At 37.6% G+C, this 21512-nt stretch overlaps 1 protein-coding gene across 2 annotated transcripts in view; it reads left to right on the plus strand.

Moving 5' to 3' along the window:
* Nucleotides 1–21512, plus strand: part of DOCK3 (dedicator of cytokinesis 3) — a 405892-nt gene that overhangs the window by 86863 nt on the left and 297517 nt on the right. For both annotated transcript variants that reach the window (XM_073811161.1, XM_033865050.2), the window contains exon 4: nucleotides 19048–19103. In XM_073811161.1, coding sequence (XP_073667262.1) covers nucleotides 19048–19103 — 56 coding nt within the window. The remainder of the gene's footprint in view (nucleotides 1–19047; nucleotides 19104–21512) is intronic.

A 21512-nucleotide genomic window follows, 5' to 3' on the forward strand; every position in this document is an offset into this window, starting at 1 on the left:
TGTTTTCTTTTAAATCTTGGAGAAATTTTAATAGCACTGTAAACTTCTGCTAGTTCCCATTATATATCATTTTTGGTCTCTTGCTATTAACTGCTTTTTCTCCTGGTTATGGTTTAAATTTTTACATATCTGGAAATTGTTTTGTTTTCTAGAATTTTGAAGTTATATTGTTGAATTTCTTGATCTGAATTTTGTCATCTTTTAAAAAAAATTGAATTCATTTTTGCAGGCACTTAATTTACTTGTAACTCAGCTTGATCCTTAAGGTTTGTTAGAGTGTGCCTGTAGTAGCCCTTACTCTGGGGTTGTTTGACCTTACTTTTTTTTTTTTTTAAAGGATAATCAGCATATATACTTTTTAAAGTTAATTAAACAATTAATTAATTTAAAATAAATAAATAAATAATTAATTAATTTATAAATAAATTAATTTAAAATTAATTAATCAATTACTTTGTTACTGTGCGCGGGCTTTCTCTAGTTGCGGTGAGTGGGGGGCTACTCTTCATTGCAGTGCACGGGCTTCTCATTGTTGTGGCTTCTCTTGTTGCGGAGCATGGGCTCTAGGCCTGCAGGCTTCAGTAGTTGTGGCACGTGGGCTCAGTAGTTGTGGCTTGTGGGCTCTAGAGCTCAGGCTTAGTAGCTGTGGCACACGGGCTTAGTTGCGCCGCAGCATATGGGATCTTCCCGGGTCAGGGCTTGAACCCGTGTCCCCTGCATTGGCAGGCGGATTCTTAACCACTGCACCACCAGGGAAGCCCCTGTTTGACCTTACTTTTAATATGCAGTGTTACTGGATCTTTATTTGAAGAACCATGTGTTCACTGAGCTCTTTCCATTGTGGTCGATTAGAACTTTAATGTGTACCAGTCTTAGGTATGCTCTAGGAATTGTTCAGCTTATAGCTGTCAATTATTAGTTACTCTTTCCTTGGCCACATAGAGTCTCACTCTCTGTAACTGCAGCTTAGTTTTCAGCTAAATACTCAATGGAATCTCTGTGAAGAATTCTGTACTTCTTTCTCTTCATGATTCCCTTCTGTTTTCTGCCCCACAAAATTCAGCTCTCTCAGCCTTCTCCTACTGGTGTTTGGCTTTTAATCTTAGTGACAGTGGCTTACTCTGTGCTGTCACTCTCTGATCAATAAAGGCCTCTAGGCAAAAAGCGTTGGAAAATTGTATGACTCATTTAATTTGTTTCTCTTCTCCCAAGATCACATTCCTGTGCTGCTGGTTGTCTAGTGTCTAAAAACATTTGGCATATATTTCAGACTTCTAGTTGTTTTTGATGGAGACAGATCCTGTTGTTGTTATTGTTGAGAAATATTAAGTAAGCATTCTATCATAAGGAATAGAAGAGAGTTTTATTCGAGCCAAGCTGAGGACCAGCCTGGAGTGCAGCCTCCACCAAAGCACTCCAGAGAAGCACGGTTTTCAGCACAGTTTTATATCTTGTAAGAACAAAGAACTGCATCAAACATGACAGGGCTCCATTCCTTCAAGGTTTCAAAAGAGACAGATTAGCTCGTACACAGTGAGTCAGTATGACCTTGGCATCTGGGAGGAAAACCTTATCTTCGAAGCAGTACTAGCATTGGTGTCATAAGAAGGGAGGCATTTATCCCTGTCTTCAAAGTGGACATTCTTTTTACTTCTAGATAATGCATTCTTTTCTTTAATGGTGAAAGCAGATATGCAATGTATGTTTGACAGACTGTAAGCCAGGCTCTTCTAGTTGACATAAATTTCAGGCCAAATCATGTATAAGCCAGAATGGCTTCCCCATACCCCAATATGCAAAAATTTCTTCCATTATTATACTTTATATTTTTGAGATGATTAAAGATTTATGTGCACTTATAATAAATAATATAAACAGATCCAGTGTACCCTTTGCCTGGTTTCCTTTATTGATAACATCTTAGAAAAGTATAGTACCATATCAAAACTAGGATATCATTAACCAAGAATTCCAAGAATGGAGACCTGGTTGAGGCCAAAAAAAAAAAAAAAAGTTTATTTGGGGTTTGTTAGGACTGCAGCCCAGGAAGCATAAATCCAAGACAGCACTTGAATTGTATTCCACTGGACTACAAAATGGGGGAAACTTACAAAGGCAAGACCCACAAGGTTACAGAAATTGTTTATCAAGAATTAGGATTGGACTGAAAGCAGCAGAGTACACATTCTTTTCAAGTGCACATGGAACATTCTCCAGGATAGGTCACATGCTAGGCCACAAAACAAGCCTCAGTAAATTTAAGAAAATTGAAATCACATCGAGCATCTTTTCCGACCACAATGCTATGAGACTAGAAATCAACTACAAAAAAAACTGCAGAAAAACACAAATGCAGGGAGGTTAGACAGTATGCTACTAAACAACCAGTGGATCACTGAAGAAATCAAAGAGGAAATAAAAAAATACATAGAGACAAATGAAAATGAAACAGGATGATCCAGAACCCATGGGCTGCAGCAAAAGCAGTTCTAAGAAGGAAGTTTATAGTGATACAAGCTTACCTTAGGAAATAAGAAAAATCTCAAATAAACAACCTAACCTTGCACCTAAAGCAACCAGAGAAAGCACCTAAAGCAACAAAACCCAGAGTTAATAGAAGGAAAGAAATCATAAAGATCAGAGCAGAAATAAATGAAATAGAGACTAAAAGAACAGTAGAAAACATCAGTGAACTAAAAGCTGGTTCTTTGAAAAGATAAACAAAATAAGTGAACCTTTAGCCAGACTCTCAGGAAAAAAAGGGAGAGGGCCCAAATCGATGAAATCAGAAATGAAAAAGAAGAAGTTACAACTGACACCACAGAAATACAAAGGATCATAAGAGACTGCTATCAACTACTATATGCCAATAAAATGGACAACCTAGAAGTGGACAAATTCTTAGAAAGATACAATCTCCTAAGACTGAACCAGGAAGAAAAATTTCTATTTCATATTTTCTAATGAACAGACCAATTGCAAGTGATGAAATTGAATCAGTTATTTAAAAACTCCCAACGAACAAAAGTCCAGGACCAGATAGCTTCGCAGGTGAATTCTATCAAACATTTAGAGAAGAGTTAACACCCATCCTTCTGATACTTCAGAAAATTGCAGAGGAAGGAGCACTTCCAAACTCATTCTATGAGGTCTGCATCACCCTGATATCAAAACCAGACAAAGATATCATAAAAGAGAAAAATTACAGGCCAGTGTCATTGATGATCATGGATGCAAAAATCCTCAACAAAATATTAGCAAGCTGACTCCAACAATACATTAAGAGGATATACACTATGATCAAGTGGGATTTATCCCAGGGATGCAGGCATTTTTCAGTATCTGCAAGTCAATCAGTGTGATGCACCACATTAACAGATTGAAGAATAAAAACCATATGATCATCTCAGTAGAGGCAGAAAAAGCTTTTGATAAAGTTCAATATCGTTTATGATAGAAACTCTCCATAAAGTGGGCATAGAGGGAATATACCTCAACATAATAAAGGCCATATATGACAGACCCACAGCTAACTTCGTACTTAATGGTGAAAAGCTGAAAGGATTTTCTCTAAGATCAGGAACAAGACAAAGATGTCCACTCTCACCACTTTTATTCAATGTAGTTTTGGATTCCTAGCCACAGCAGTCAGAGAAGAAAAAGAAATAAAAGGAGTTCAGATTGAAAAGGCAGAAGTAAAACTGTCACTATTTGCCAGTGACATGATACTATGCATAGAAAATCCTAAAGATGCCACCAGAAAACTACTAGAGCTCGTCAATGAACTTTGTAAAGTTGCAGGATTCAAAATTAATATATAGAAATGTGTTGCATTTCTATACTCTAACAACGAACTATCAGAAAGAGAAATTAAGGAGACAATCCCATTTATCATTGCTTCAAAAAGAATAAAACACCTAGGAATAAACCTACCCAAGGAGGTAAAAGACCCACGCTCGGAAAGCTGTAAGACACTGATGAAAGAAATTGAAGACGACAGAAACAGATGGAAAGATATATACCATGTTCTTGGATTGGGAGTATTAATATTGTTAAAATGACTATACTACCCAAGGCAGTCTAGAGATTGAGTGCAATCCCTATCAAAATACCAATGGCATTTTTTACAGACCTAGAACAGGTAAATTTAAGCTTTATATGGAAACACAAAAGACGCTGAATAGCCAAAACAATCTCGAAAAAGAAGAATAGAGCTGGAGGGATCATGGTCCCTGACTTAAGGCTATACTACAAAGCTGCAGTAATCAAAATAATATGGTACTGGCACAAAAACAGACACATAGATCAGTGGAACAGAATAGAGAGCCCAGAAGTAAACCCACACACTTACGGTCTGTTAATCTAAGATAAAGAAGGCAAGAGTATACAATGGAGAAAACACAGTCTCTTCAGTAATTGGTGTATAGAAAACTGGACAGCTCCATGTAAAAAATGAAATAACATTCTCTAACATTATATACAAAAATAAACTCAAAATGGATTAAATGTTAGACTGGATACTATTAAAACTCCTAGAGGAAAACATAGGCAGAACACTCTTTGACATACATTGCAGCAATATTTTTTTGGATCTGTCTCCTAAAACAAAGGAAACAAAAGCAAAAATAAACAAATGGGACCTAATTAAACTTCAAAGCTTTTGCACAGCAAAGGAAACCATCAACAAAATGAAGATATCTTACTGAATAGGAGAAGATATTTGCAAGTGATATGACTGATAAGGGGTTAATATCTAACATATATAAATAGCTCATACAACTCAACATTATAAAAGAAGTCCAATTAAAAAATTGGCAGAAGAACTGAATAGACGTTTTTCCAAAGAGGAAATGCAGATGGCCAGCAGGCACAACATCACTAATAATCAGGGAAATGTTGAGTTTGTCAAATGGTTTTTCCTCATTTATTGAGATGATCATATGATTTTATCCTTCATTTTGTTAAACTGGTGTATCCTACTTATTGCTTTGCATATGTGGAACTATCATTGCATTTGACTGATAAATCCAACTTAATAACAGTGTATGATTCTTTGAATGTCACATTGAAATTTATTTGCTTATATTTTGTTGAGAATTTTTTTGCATCTATGTTCATCAGAATATTGACCTGTAATTTTCTTTTCTTGTGGTGTCCTTGTCCGGTTTTGATATCAAGGTAATGCTGGCTTTGTAAAATGAGTTGGAATTGTACCCTTTTTTTTTTTTTTTTTTTTTTTTGCGGTACGTGGGCCTCTCACTATTGTGGCCTCTCCCGTTTCGGAGGACAGGCTCCGGACGCGCAGGCTCAGTGGCCATGGCTCACAGGCCCAGCCGCTCCGCGGCATGTGGGATCTTCCCGGACCGGGGCACGAACCCGTGTCCCCTGCATTGGCAGGCGGACTCTCAACCACTGCGCCACCAGGGAAGCCCTGTACCCTTTTATTAAGTTATTTTGGTTGACTCTGAGAAGAATTAGTATTAATTCTTCTTTAAATCTTTGTAGAACTCACCAGTAAAACCATCTGGTACTGGACTTTTCTTTGTTGAGAGGTTTTAAATTACTGATTCACTCTCCTTATTTGTCATTGATTTGTTCAGATTTTTTCTGTCTTCATGATTCAGTCTTGGTAGGGTGTATGTTTCTAGGAATTTATCCATTTCTTCTAGGTCATCCAGTTTGTGGATGTATGATTGTTCATAGTAGTCTCTTACAATCCTTTGTATTTTTGTTGTATCAGTTGTAGTGTCTCCTCTTTTATTTTCAATTTTATTTATTTGATTCTTTTCTCTTTTTGTCTTTGTCTAGTTAAAGGTTTTTCAATTTTATTTTTTCAAAAAGCTAGGTCTTAATTTCTTTGATCTTTTCTGTTGTTTTAAGTTTATTTTATGTTTATTTTTATTATCATTTATTCTCCTCTGATCTTTTTTCCTAGCTTTGGGCTTAATTTGTTCTTTTTTTTTTATTTCCTTGAGATATAAAGTTAGGTTGTTTTTTGAGGTTTTTCTTTTTTTCTTAATGTAGGCATTTATCACTGTAAACTTTCATCTTAGGAATGCTTTTCATGCATCCCGTAAATTTTCATATGTTGTGTTTCCACTTTTACTTGTGTAAAGTTATTTTTTGATTTCTCTTTTTTTCCACATTCTCAAAAATATTTAATGATACAGAAATTCACATTAAATGAAAAGAGCTGGATAGAAACCATACATACAGTTGGACACCTGTTTTAAAAAACACACACAAACACACATGTGCATTTTAGAAAAATACAGCATCACAGCATCAACAGTGATTACGTGGTGGTGGACTTCAGGATCGTTTCCTACATCGTTGAACTGGTCACACAATTTTAAAAGCAGTAAGTGGGGTTTACAAAAAACTCCCAGGAGCGGATGATCGGTGGAAGCCCTGGGACCTACGTCTCTGGAGCCCTGAGCAGGACAGGCAGCAGGAAGAACGATGTTAAGGTAAACCTGCCTGGGGGCTGCTGGGTAAGATGGTTTCAGATGCAAACAGTTAGTTTCTGCTTTGTCCCAATGTGACTGTGAGGAATACAGTCTTGGTCCTGCCTTCTGAATTTACAACCCAACCAGAGACAGGCCACATGCTAAGAGTTACTGCTACGCCTGCCATAGACATGTCTGTTGCCCTCCTCATGCATGGACCCTGAGGGAAGTGCTATCCGCCCATCTTAGAGGACACAGGCTGATTTCTCTTTTGATTCCTGCTTTGATACATTGATTTTTCAGGATGGTGTGGTTTCATTTCTACCTATTTGTTTATATTCCAGTTTTCTTCCTGTTAATTTATTTCTAGTTTCATATTATTGTTGTTAGAAAAGATACAATTTCAGTTTCTTGAGTTTGTTAAGACTTGAGCTTGCTTTGTGTCCTAACATGTTCTCTCTCCTGGAGAATATTCCATGTGTGTAGGAGAAGAATGCTGCCTTTGAATAGAATGTTCTGTGTATTTCTGATCATTTGGTTTAAAGTATTATTTAAGTCTGATGATTTCTTGCTGATTTCCTGGTTTTAAAGTCCATCTGTTGTTGAAAGTGTGTATTGAAATCCCTTACTGTTTTTATATTGTTGTCTATTTCTCCCTTCAGCTCTGTTAGTATTTAATATATTTAGGTGCTGTGTTGTTTGGTGCATATGTATTTACAGTTTTTATATTCTCATGATGAATTAACCCCTTGGTCATTAAATAATCATTCTTTATGCTGTCTGGTTTTTGACTTGAAGTATATTTTGTCTGATATAGGTATAGCTACCCCTGCTCTCTTTTGATTTACATTTGCATGGAATATCATTTTCTATTTCTTCATTTTGAGCCTACGTTTATTCTTAATGGTGAGTTGAATTTCTTGTAGGCAGCATATAGGTGGGTTATATTTTTAAATTCTTTCAGTGACTGTATGCCTTTTGATTGGTGAATTTAATTCGCTTACTAATGCCATCCTTTTGTGTATTACTGCAGATTTTTCTTTATGGTTACCATGAAGTTTACATAAGATGTCTTACAACAGTCTGTTTTATTACACTGATAACATCTTAATGTCAAACTCATATAAAAACTCTTCCCTTTTATTCCTCTTTTCCACATTTTATATTTATGTCACAATCTACATCTTCTTATGTATCTATTGACAAATTGTTGTAGGTATAGTTACTTTAAATTCTTTTGTCTTTTAACCTTTATAGTAAATTGATTAATTTAATTTTATTTTTGGCTGCATTGGGTCTTTGTTGCTGCACACGGGCTTTTCTCTGGTTGCGGTGAGCGGGGACTACTCTTTGTTGCAGTGCGCAGGCTTCTCACTGTGGTGGCTTCTCTTGTTGTGGAGCACAGGCTTTAGGCACGTGGGCTTCAGTAGTTGTGGCTCGCAGGCTCTAGAGCGCAGGCTCAGTAGTTGTGGCGCATGGGCTTAGTTGCTCCACGGCATGTGGGATCTTCCCGGACCAGGGCTCTAACCTATGTTCCCTGCATTCATAGGCGGATTCTTAACCACTGCACCAGCAGGGAAACCCCCTAGTTAATAGATTAATGTGTTGCCATATTACAGTATTAGAGTATTCTGAATTTAACTATATATTTATCTTTATCACTGTGTTTTGTATTTTCACATGCTTTGGTGTTACTAATTATGTCCTTTCATTTCAGATGAAGAATTCCTTTCATCATTTCTTATAAGGCAGGTTTAGTGGTGATGAACTCTTTCAGTTTTTGTCTTGGAAAGTCATTTCTCCAATTTTGAGAGACATCTTTGCCAGTATTTTTAGTTGGCAATTTTTTTCTTTCAGTACTTTGAATGTATTATTCCACTGTTTCCTTGCCTGGCATATCTGCTGAGTACTACTGATAGCCTTATTGGGTTTACCTGATAAGTTACAAACCTTTTTTTCTCTTGCTGCTTTTGAAATTCTCTTTGTCTTGGATTTGAGTCAGTTTTATTATAATGTGTCTTGGAATTGACCTTTTTGGGTTGAATGTTGTTGGAGACCTAGCTTCATGAACTTGGATGTCCAAATCTCCCAAGATTTGGGAAGTTCTCAGCCCTTATTTCTTTAAATAAGCCCTCTAACCCTTCTCCCTCCGTTGTCTTTCTGGAACTGCAATACTACATAGACTGTTTCCCCTTATGGTATTCTGTAATTCATATGGACTTTTTTTGCTCTTTCAAAATTTTTTCTTTTGTTCTCTTCTGACTGGATGACCTCAAGGTTCCTGTGTTCAGTCTCACTAAGTTTTTCTTCTTTTTGATCATGTCTGCTGTTGACATTCTCTGTTGCAGTTTTCATTAAATTCACTGTAATCTTCAGTTCCAGAATTTCTATTTGGTTCTTTTTTTATGATTTCTGTACATCTTTTAAACTTCTTAGTTGTGTATTGTTTCCTTGATTTCATTGAATGATCTTTCTGTGTTTTCTTGTAGTTTGTTGAGCTTTCTTTTTTTTTTTAACATCTGTATTGGAGTAGAGTTGCTTTACAATGGTGTGTTAGTTTCTGCTTTATGACAAAGTGAATCAGTTTTACATATACATATGTTCCCATATCTCTTCCCTCTTGCGTCTCCCTCCCTTGTTGAGCTTTCTTAAAACAACTATTTTGACTTTTTTTATTGGACACATCACAGATTCATTTCTTTGGAGTTGGTTACTGGAAAGTTGTTGTGTCCCCTTTTTATCATATCATGTTTGCTTTATTTTTCATGTTCCTTGAAGTCTTGCTTTGCTGTCTTTCCATTTGAAGAAGCAGTCACCTCCTTCATTTTTACTGACTCTCTTCGGTAGAGAAGTATCTTCTGTCAGCCCTGCTGGTTATTCTGAGGCTTTCTTAGACCTTTGCTATGTATGCACCTACTCCACACTTCTTGTTCTCTTTTTTGGGGTGGAATTTCTAAGATTGTATGCTTTTTCTCAATCCTGCAAAGTTAGGCTGGTTGCTGCCAGTCTCTTGTTTGCTTCACCTAGGGTGGTGCTGCATGCTTAAGTTTATGTGCTTTCTCCCAGTTCTGCAGAATTGAATGGCTTTCTGCATGTGCTTAGTAGCCATGTACAAAGGCTTGCACTCATTACCACCCTTGGTGGTGTGCACAGGGAACTGGCCACAGAGTTAGGGAGTGTGATGGAGTGTGCAGAGCATTGAGGATGCTCATGGGCCAGTTGGGAAGATCTGCAGGTGTGAGGCATCTCCATTGGCTCATGGACAGGCTTCCTGATGGAGTCCATGAAGTAGTTAGTAGGATCCATGTCCCTTTGATGCCCTTTGATTCCTGGTTCTTGGTATGATGAGTGATTTTCAACTGAAGCCTGGACCTTTGGGTATTATGAGACTCTGTATTTTATTTAAACCTTCAATTTTACCTGGCTCTTTGTGACAGTGCTTCTGCAGAGGGAAGAGGGGTTTTACCTCATTACTGCCAAGGGGGTTTGAATCCCATGTTTCCCACTCAGCCTCTGTTGACACCAAAGGGTGAAGGCTCCTTGTTTTTCCTTGTGTGGGAATTCCAGCTTCCTACTAGTGTTCCACTGATTATTCACTGGTTGGAAGGCATTGTAGTACTTCCTTACTGCTCCCCATGTGGCCTTCAATGACACCAGGAGGAGGGTGGTGGTCTTGTTATTGCTGAGTGATGGTGAAAGTTTGAGCTCTCCCCTTGGCCTCTTCTTATACCAGCACAGCAGGGTGATGTAGGGAATCTCATTAATACTTGTTAGGGGTAGAAGTTCAGGTGCCCCCTAAACAGTAGTCTCCATTGCCAGAGTGCTGGTGGCTTATTATTGCCTACTGGCATAGAAGGTCTTGGCTCTCAACTTGGTTTTCTCTGATACTGTACCAGTTCGGGTGCCTCATTACAGCCTGATGAGGGTCAAAGTTCAGTCCCTCCAATTGACCTTGCTTGTGTGGGTGGGAGTTGGGCCATTGCTTTTTTTGGGTGGTATTTGGAAGCAATATAGTGGTTATTATTGAAAAGTTTTTTGTTTTGATAGGTGGATCCTTTCCTGGTTCTTAAACTAGAAAGAACAGGGTTTTTTAGGGTCTTTTTCTGTTTGTGCCTTTTGGTGTTTCCAGGTCTCCAGCTTTTTTAGCTTCAAGTAGTGGATACATAAGGTAAAAGAAAATCTAGAGAGTTCACCACTGTGCTGTTTCTTGCATCTCAACCCCAGTGGTTTGCCTTCTTCTCTTCACCTTTCAGAGTCTTCCAGTTTTCAAAAGTACTTTTATGTCTATATATATATATATATATATGACACACATGTTATATATATGACATATGATGTATATTTTTATGTATATTTTGTGTATCCATATGCATGTTTTATATATATATATATATATATATATGTATGATGTCCAGAGTTTTACATTGTACTTAGCAGGAGGAATAGTGAAAAATATGTCTTCTTCCATCTTCTTAGAAGTATATGCTAATTCTGTGTGTTTTAAACTTTTTACTATTAATTCTTCCCTTACAGATAACCAGTTGTCATCATTTAGGTTTGGTTATATGTGGTTGTGTGTTTTATCCTATTTTCAATCCCATATTTTCACATATTAGATTTCTCTGTTGGCATAGGTTATAGTTTATTATGAGCCAATATATAAAATACATTACTGGTGGCCTTGATGTCCAAGGTAACCACAAAGCAAAAATCTACAGTAGATTCACAAAAGATAGAGTTATGGGAATCAAAGCATACCACAGTGGAAGAATCATCAATTCATAAAGGAAGGCAGCAAGAAAGGAAGAAAGGAATAAGGGAACCATAAAACAGCCAGAAACAATTAATAAGATGGCATTAGTAAGTCTTTACCTATCAGTAATTACTCTAAATGTAAATGGATTGAATTCTCCAATCAAAAGGCCTAGAGTGGCTTGATGTATTAAAAAAAAACAGGACCCAGCTACATGCTGCCTACAAGAGACTTACTACAGCTTTAAGGACACATGTAGCTTGAAAGTTAAGGTATGGAAAAAGATATTTCGTGCAAGGGGAAACTAATAGAGAGCCCAGGGAGCTATACTTATATCAGATAAATAGACTTTAAGCCAAAAATTAACTAGAGACAAAGAAAGTCATTACATAATGATAAAGGGGTCAATTTATCAAGAAGTTATAACAGTCTTAAATATATGTTCACCCAAAATGGAGCCCCTAAATATAGTAAGCAAATACTAATAGATTTGAAGGGAGAAGTAGATAACAATACAATAATAATAGGAGCCTTCAGCACCCCATTTTCAGCACTGGATAGATCATCCAGACAGAAAATCAACAAGGAAATGTTGGACTTGAACTATAGTTTAGACCAAATATAACTAAGAGACATATATAGAATATTCAATCCATCAGCAGCAGAGTACATGTTCTTCTCAGTTGTAAATGGAACATTCTTTAGAATAGGTCATATAACAAGGGTTTAGCAAATTTAAGAAGATTGAAATCATACCATGTATCTTTTCTGACCATAGTGGTATGAAACTAGAAATCAGTAACAGCAAGAAAACTGGAAAATTCACAAATATATGAAAATTAACACATTCTGAACAACCAATGGACCAGAGGAGAGATTAAAAAGAAATCTCGACACAAGTGAAAACAGAAACACAGTATGCCAGAACCTGTGGGATACTGCAAAAGCAGTTTGAAGAGGGAAGTTTATAGTGATAACTGCCTACAGTAAGAAAAAAAAAAAGATGTTAAATAAACAACCTTACTTTACATCTGAAGAAACTAGAAGAAAGAAGAAGAAACTATGCCCAAATTTAGCAGAATCAAGGAAATAACAAAGATCAGGGTGAAAATAAATGAAAAAGAGACCAAAAAACAAGAGAAAAGGTTAATGTAACTAAGAGCTGGTTCTTTTAAAAGATAAACAAAATTGACTGAGGAAATAAAAGACTCAAAATGAGAAATGAAAGAAGAGACATTGAAAATGATACCACAGAAATAGAGGATTATAAGAGACTACTATGACAATTGTATGCTAACAAATTGGACCACCTAGAAGAAATGGATAAATTCCTAGAAACTTACAACATATCCAGAATGAATCACGAGGAAATAGAACATCTGAATAGTCCAGTAATCAGTAAGGAGATTGAATCAGTAATAAAAAACCTCCCAACGAAGAAAAGTTCAGGGCCAGATGACTGCACTGGTGAATTCTACTAAACTTTAAAGAAGAATTAATACCAGTCCTTCTCAAACTATTCCAAAAATTGAAGAGGAGGGAACACTTTCAGATTCATTTCATGAGGCTAGCGTTACTCTGATACCAAAGCCACATAAGGACAGTGTAGGAAAAGAAAAATACGTGTCATTACTCCTGATGAATATAGATGCAAAAACTCTCAACAAAATATTAGCAGTTTTAATAGCACATGAAAAGGGTCATACACCATAATTAAGTGGGATTAATGCAAGGGATGCAAGGATGGTTCAACATTCACAAATCAGTGAATGTGCTATACTGCATCAATAGAATGAAAGATAAAAATCATATGATCATCTCAATATATGCAAAGTTTTTTGACAAAATACATCCTTAAATGAATAAAACTGAGAACAAATTGGGTTTAGAAGGAACACACCTCAATCTAATAAAGGCCATATGTGATAAGCCCACAGCTAATGTCATACTCAGTGGTGAAAGTTGAAAACTTTTCCTCTAAGATGAGGAACAAGACAAGGGTGCCCACTCTCATCACGCCTATTCAACATAGTACTGGAAGTCCTAGCTAGAGCAGTCAGGTAAGAAAAGGAAATAAAAGGCATCAAAATGAGTAAAGAAGTAAAATTTTATTTGTTTGCATATGATATATAGAAAATCCTAAAGATTCCCCCAAGAAACAGAACTAATCAATACGTTCAGTAAAATTGCAGGATATAAAATGAACACAGAGAATTTAGTTGTGTTTTTATGCACTATCAATGAAATATCTGAAAAAGAAATAAAGGAAACAATCCCATTCACAGTAGCATCAGAATAATCAAATACTTGGGAATAAATTTAACCAAGGAGGTGAAAGATCTGTACACTGAAAACTGTAAAATGCATTACTGTAGTCCAGCTGCTGATGGGTTTGTGTGGTATAGATTGAGTTTATTACTGATAGTGGTGTGGGCCAAAGAGTATTTAAAAAATACGCCATCTTCTGCTCACCCGCCGGGGCGGGCGGGTCTGGGAGCTGAGGCTCAGGCTTCGGTCAGAGCGCAGGGAGAGGACTGGGGTTGGCGGCGTGAACACAGCCTGCAGGGGTTAGTGCACCACGGCTAGCCGGGAGGGAGTAGGGAGTATGGGGAAAAGTCTGTACCTGCCGAAGAGGCAAGAGACTTTTCCTTCCCATTTTGTTTCCTGGTGCGGGAGGAGAGGGGATTAAGAGCGCTGCTTAAAGGAGCTCCAGAGACGGGTGCGAGCCGTGGCTAAAAGTGCGGACCCCAGAGACGGGCATGAGACGCTAAGGCTGCTGCTGCCACCACCAAGAAGCCTGTGTGCGAGCACAGGCCACTATCCACACCCCACTTCCGGGGAGCCTGTGCAGCCCGCTACTGCCAGGGTCCCAGGATCCAGGGACAACTTCCCCGGGAGAACGCACGGCGCGCCTTAGGCTGGTGCAACGTCACGCCGGCCTTTGCAGCCGCAGGATCGTCCCGCACTCCGTACCCCTCCCTCCTCCCCCCCGCCACCCCCGGCCTGAGTGAGCCAGAGTCCCCGAAGCACCTGCTCCCGTAACCCCGTCCTGTCTGAGTGAAGAACAGACGCCCTCCGGCGACCTACATGCAGAGGTGGGGCCAAATCCAAAGCTGAGCCCCGGGAGCTGTGAGAACAAAGAAGAGAAAGGGAAATCTCTCCTAGCAGCCTCAGAAGCAGCAGATTAAAGCTCCACAATCAAGTTGATGTACCCTGCATCTGTGGAATACATGAATAGACAATGAATCATCCCAAATTGAGGAGGTGGACTTTGAGAGCAAGATTTATGATTTTTTCCCCTTTTCCTCTTTTTGTGAGCGTGTATGTGTATGCTTCTGTGTGAGATTTTGTCTATATAGCTTTGCTTCCACCATTGTCCTAGGGTTCTATCTGTCCATTTTTTTCTTTAAAAAAATTTTTTTTCTTAATAATTATTTTTATTTTAATAACTTTATTTTATTTTATTTTATCTTCTTTCCTTCTTTCTTTCCTTCCTTCCCTCCTGCTTTCCTTCCTTCCTCCCTCCCTCCTTCCCTTCTTTCTTCCTTCCTTTCTTCCTTTCTTTCTTTCTTTCTTTCTTTCTTCTTTTTCTCCCTTTTATTCTGAGCCGTGTGGTTGAAGGGCTCTTGATGCTGCAGCCAGGAGTCAGTGCTGTGCCTCTGAGGTGGGAGAGCCAACTTCAGGACACTGGTCCACAAGAGACCTCCCAGCTCCACATAAGATCAAATGGCGAAAATCTCCCAGAGATCTCCATCTCAACACCAGCACCCAGCTTCACTCACCGACGAGCAAGCTACAGTGCTGGACACCCTATGCCAAACAACTAGCAAGACAGGAACACAACCCCACCCATTAGCAGAGAGGCTGCCTAAAATCATAATAAGTCCACAGACACCCCAAAACACACCACCAGATGTGGACCTACCCACCAGAAAGACAAGATCCAGCCTTATCCACCAGAAGACAGGCACTAGTCCCCTCTACCAGGAAGCCTACACAACCCACTGAACCAACTTTAGCCACTGGGGACAGACACCAAAAACAACGGGAACTACGAACCTGCAGTCTGCAAAAAGGAGACCCCAAACACAGTAAGATAGGCAAAATAGAAGACAGAAAGACAACAGCAGATGAAGGAGCAAGATAAAAACCCACCAGACCTAACAAATGAAGAGGAAATAGGCAGTCTACCTGAAAAAGAATTCAGAATAATGATAGTAAAGATGATCCAAAATCTTGGAAATAGAATAGACAAAATGCAAGAAACATTTAACAAGGACCTAGAAGAACTAAAGATGAAACAAGCAATGATGAACAACACAATAAATGAAATTAAAAATACTCTAGATGGGATCAATAGCAGAATAACTGAGGCAGAAGAACGGATAAGTGACCTAGAAGATAAAATAGTGGAAATAACTACTGCAGAGCAGAATAAAGAAAAAAGAATGAAAAGAACTGGGTACAGTCTTAGAGACTTCTGGGACAACATCAAATGCACCAACATTTGAATTATAGGGGTTCCAGAAGAAGAAGAGAAAAAGAAAGGGACTGAGAAAATATTTGAAGAGATTATAGTTGAAAACTTCCCTAATATGGGAAAGGAAATAGTTAATCAAGTCCAGGAAGCACAGAGAGTCCCATACAGGATAAATCCAAAGAGAAATATGCTGACACATATTAATCAAACTGTCAAAAATTAAATACAAAGAAAACATATTAAAAACAGCAAGGGAAAAACAACAAATAACACACAAGGGAATCCCCATAAGGTTAACAGCTGATCTTTCAGCAGAAACTCTGCAAGCCAGAAGGGAGTGGCAGGACATATTTAAAGTGATGAAGGAGAAAAACCTGCAACCAAGATTACTCTACCCAGCAAGGATCTCATTCATATTTGATGGAGAAATTAAAACCTTTACAGACAAGCAAAAGCTGAGAGAATTCAGCACCACCAAATCAGCTTTACAACAAATGCTAAAGGAACCTCTCTAGGCAAGAAACACAAGAGAAGGTAAAGACCTACAATAACGAACCCAAAACAATTAAGAAAATGGGAATAGGAACATACATATCGATAATTACCTTAAATGTAAATGGACTAAATGCTCCCACCAAAAGACACAGAGTGGCTGAATGGATACAAAAACAAGACCCATATATATGCTGTCTACAAGAGACCCACTTCAGACCTAGAGACGCATACAGACTGAAAGTAAGGGGATGGAAAAAGATACTCCATGCAAATGGAAACCAAAAAAAAGCTGGAGTAGCAGTTCTCATATCAGACAAAATAGACTTTAAAATAAAGACTATTAGAAGAGACAAAGAAGGACACTACATAATGATCAAGGGATCGATCCAAGAAGAAGATATAACAATTGTAAATATTTATGCACCCAACATAGGAGCACCTCAATACATAAGGCAAATACTAACAGCCATAAAATGGGAAATCGACAGTAACACATTCATAGTAGGGGACTTTAACACCCCACTTTCACCAATGGACAGATCATCCAAAATGAAAATAAATAAGGAAACACAAGCTTTAAATGATATATTAAACAAGATGGACTTAATTGATATTTATAGGACATTCCATCCAAAACCAACAGAATACACATTTTTCTCAAGTGCTCATGGAACATTCTCCAGGATAGATCATATCTTGGGTCACAAATCAAGCTGTGGTAAATTTAAGAAAATTGATATTATATCAAGTATGTTTTCCGACCACAACACCATGAGACTAGATATCAATTACAGGAAAAGATCTGTAAAAATTACAAACACATGGAGGCTAAACAATACACTACTTAATAACGAAGTGATCACTGAAGAAATCGAAGAGGAAATAAAAAAATACCTAGAAACAAATGACAATGGAGACACGATGACCCAAAACCTATGGGATGCAGGCCTATGGGATGTAAGGCCAGAAACGATCAAACTCTTAGAGGAAAACATAGGCAGAACACTCTATGACATAAATCACAGCAAGATCCTTTTTGACCTACCTCCTAGAGAAATGGAAATAAAAACAAAAATAAACAAATGAGACCTAATGAAACTTCAAAGCTTTTGCACAGCAAAGGAAACCATAAACAAGACCAAAAGACAACCCTCAGAATCGGAGAAAATGTTTGCAAATGAATCAATGGACAAAGGATTAATCTCCAAAATTTATAAGCAGCTCATTCAGCTCAATAACAAAAAAACAAACAACCCAATCCAAAAATGGGCAGAAGACCTAAATAGACATTTCTCCAAAAAAGATATACAGACTGCCAACAAACACATGAAAGAATGCTCAACATGATTAGTCATTAGAGAAATGCAAATCAAAACTACAATGAGATATCACCTCACACCAGTCAGAATGGCCATCATCAAAAAATCTAGAAAGAATAAATGCTGGAGAGTGTATGTAGAAAAGGGAACACTCTTGCACTGCTGGTGGGAATGTGAATTGGTACAGCCACTATGGAGAACAGTATGGAGGTTCCTTAAAAAACTACAAATAGAACTACCATATGACCCAGCAATCTCACTACTGGGTATATACCCTGAGAAAACCATAATTCAAAAAGAGTCATGTACCAAAATTTTCTTTGTGGCTCTATTTACAATAGCTCGGAGATGGAAACAACCTAAGTGTCCATCATCGGGTGAATGGATAAAGAAGATGTGGCACATATATACAATGGAATATTACTCAGCCATAAAAAGAAACGAAATTGAGGTATTTGTAATGAGGTGGATGGACCTGGAGTCTGTCATACAGAGTGAAGTAAGTCATAAAGAGAGACAGGTACCGTATGCTAACACATATATATGGAATTTAAGAAAAAAAAATGTCATGGAGAACCTAGGGGTAAGACAGGAATAAAGACACAGACCTACTAGAGAACGGATTTCAGTATATGGGGAGGGGGAAGGGTAAGCTGTGACGAGGCGAGAGAGTGGCATGGACATACATACACTACCAAGCGTAAGATAGATAGCTAGTGGGAGGCAGCTGCATAGCACAGGGAGATCAGCTCTGTGCTTTGTGACCACCTGGAGGGGTGGGATAGGGAGGGTGGGAGGGAGGGAGATGCAAGAGGGAGGAGATATGGGAACATATGTATATGTATAACTGATTCACTTTGTTATAAAGTAGAAACTAACACACACACACACAAAAGAAATAGAAAAATAAAAAATAGGCCATCTGTGTTTTATTTCAAGGGAGTTTTATACACCAGGAAAAAGAGTGAAACATTGATTGGAAAACTTATTTGTTTTCTAAAACAATACATTTTTTATCCCTTAGGAATTGAAATCAAATTATGGCAGATACCAAAGTGGAAACCGTTTGGAAAGAGTAAAAGAAGAAATATTTATAAAAGCTCCCAGATTGATTTATTCTTGTGAATACAAATGTTACCCAGAATGTGAGAATTCTTTCTCTAGCTCAGAGCTGGATAATCTGTAAATTGTTTGTTAGATGATGATGTCGTTTTGTAGATACATGTCAAGCTCTGTACGTTAAGTCTATATCCTAAGAGTGATTTGATGAATATTTCTAAAACTTAAAGAAAATTGATTTTTGGTGGTTGCTTAACATCACAGTTGTTTTTTCCCTGAGGATAGACTCTGATTGCAAATGACAGTGAAGTTCCTGTTGAATATAGTTTGTGCAACTTTGTATTCTTAATATGTAAAGTGGTTGCTACATTAAAAGATGTACTGTGTTGTTGATAGAGTAGTTCCATGCTGAAATCTGGCTGCTATTTTAGTCTATATGAGATGTTAATCACAAATTACTTTTTCTAATGGAAAACCTTTTCTCTTTTACAGGGGATCTTTCCTGCAAATTACATTCATTTGAAAAAAGCAATTGTCAGTAATAGGGGGTGAGTAGTTGGCTTTACTAAATTTATTTATAATTTTTATTGGTTGCAGAGGAAGGCTGTTTTCTTTTTGGTTCATAGTATAAAATATGTTATTGGCATGTTTTCCTGCAAAAAATATACCTGTTTTATCATATATAATTCTGAGGACATAATTTTATCTTAAAATACTGACAACTTTAACCTCTTTTCCTGTATACTGGAAAGGTAATTTGTTACAAATTTTAAAAACAATTATGCATGCAGCATGTTTTTTAAAAATGATGTACTATTTTGAGAATAGTCCTTGATGAGAGTTAGTGATAAATCTGTCATTTTGTTTCTGTATGTGAAAGTGAGGGAGACTTTTAAAATCTTTTCTTTCTGCAAATAGAAATTGAAAAAACTGTAAAGGCATACCTAAGGATAAAAGGACAGTGTAGAAAATGGGTATGTAGTTTGGTCACAAATTTGTGAAACATAAGCAATTTCTGAATAGAGGAGAGACGAATTGTAAATATATCAAAATGTTAACATTTGTTGTTTTTGCATGTTCAGATTTTGGGTGATTTAAAAAAATTCTTTACTGTCATGTCTTATTTTTAAAAGTAATAGGTATTATTATTAGATTGTGATTTTTTATTTTAAAATTCATCATTTTAAAATATAAAATTTAAGGTACTGTCTAACTATGTAGCTTTTGGTACTAGAAATTATGTTTTTGACCAGAGGTTGAGTTAGCATCAGAGTATCCTTCTGGTAAGTTAGGGTTTAGTCAGGAAAAGAGAAACTTATGAGTCACTTTATGAAATAGAATCTAATATAGGGAATTTTAGACACATATTTGAAGAGTGAAAGAAAAAAAGGAGGAAATACTGATATAACCCAGAATAATCACTGCATTAAAGCATTCTATATTCTAATGTCTGGGAATACAAAAGATAATAGGTTGGGGATACCGGAACCCAGGAACTGCTCAATATTTTAGTATATACATCTTAAGAAAAAGTACATTCTCTAACATAATCACAGTATAATTATTACACTCAGGAAATGTAACATTGATATAATAGTACTATAAAATATATAGTCCATATTCAGATGTCTCCCTAATTGTCCCATGAATGTCCTTACTAGCTGTTTTCGTTTGGTTGGTTTTTTGGGGGTCGGGGGTGTGTGGTCCAGGATCCAATCAAGAATTAAATATTACATTTTATCATTGTCATGTCATAAACTCTTTTAATTTAGAACAGTTCTCCAGCCTTGGTTTTCTTTTTTCTTTTCATGGCATTGACTTTGTTGAAGTGCCCAGGTCAGTTGTTTTGCAAAATGTCCCTCAATTTGTATTTGTCTGTTTCCTCATGGTTAGATTCAGCTTAAGCATCTTAGATAGCAATACTACATGGGTGGTGGTGTGCATTAAAATGGTCAAATTTCTCCTGGATATCTTCCCAATGCTTGGTTAGATCAGCAGGACTGGGACTTGGGGCTCTACCTTAGCAAATATCAACCAGGAGTTGAGGGCCTCTCAGTCAGAGAACATGCATTGTGTTTCTATCATGTACCTTCTTCATTGCATCCTGCCATACTCGGGAGCATAACTGTGCTCTCAGTGCTTCCTAGGGTATATCATCTGCTTCTTCAAAAACTTGTGCCATTTGTACTGAAGTACTTCTTGTTTTATTTGGTTGACACAGAGTGAAATTGCTTGAATAATCCATCTGTGGGAATGTTTTTACAGGAACTTTAAAATTTTTCATATTTTCAGTTATCTTTTAAAGTGTTTCTTGATATCTGGGTTTTCTCATTCTTAAAATGATTCAGGTATTGTTGCTACTTTTTTTTTTTTTTTTTTTTTTTTTTTGCGGTACGTGGGCCTCTCACTGTTGTGGCCTCTCCCGTTGCAGAGCACAGGCTCCGGACGCGCAGGCTCAGTGGCCATGGCTCACGGGCCCAGCCGCTCCGCGGCGTGTGGGATCCTCCCGGACCGGGGCATGAACCCGTGTCCCCTGCATTGGCAGGCGAACTCTCAACCACTGCACCACCAGGGAAGCCCTGTTGCTACTTTTTATACAGTTTCACTGAAAAACTTATACATTTGTAGTAAACTAGAGGATTTTAGGGCTGATAAAAGACACGACCATGAGATAGTAGTAGCACATAATGAGCTTTATTTAGGCAGAGCTCTGACAAGTTGCAAAGGAAATATGTCACAGCAGGAGACCTTTCAGAGACAGCAGTGCAGGGCCACAACCAGAAGGGGAAAAGGGTACTTGAACTCTGGGGGGAGGGGTAGCAGAGAGGAGACTCATGTGTCCAGATCATGTCACTCAGTTACAAGATGGGAATTCTCTGTTCAGAGAGCACCGCAGGACAGCAGCAGCTTGGAATCTTTTATAGCCCCAAGGTTTGTCTTATCTATGGCTAGCAGAC

The sequence above is a fragment of the Tursiops truncatus genome, chromosome 10 (assembly GCF_011762595.2).
Source record: "Tursiops truncatus isolate mTurTru1 chromosome 10, mTurTru1.mat.Y, whole genome shotgun sequence".
Lineage (NCBI taxonomy): Eukaryota > Metazoa > Chordata > Mammalia > Artiodactyla > Delphinidae > Tursiops > Tursiops truncatus.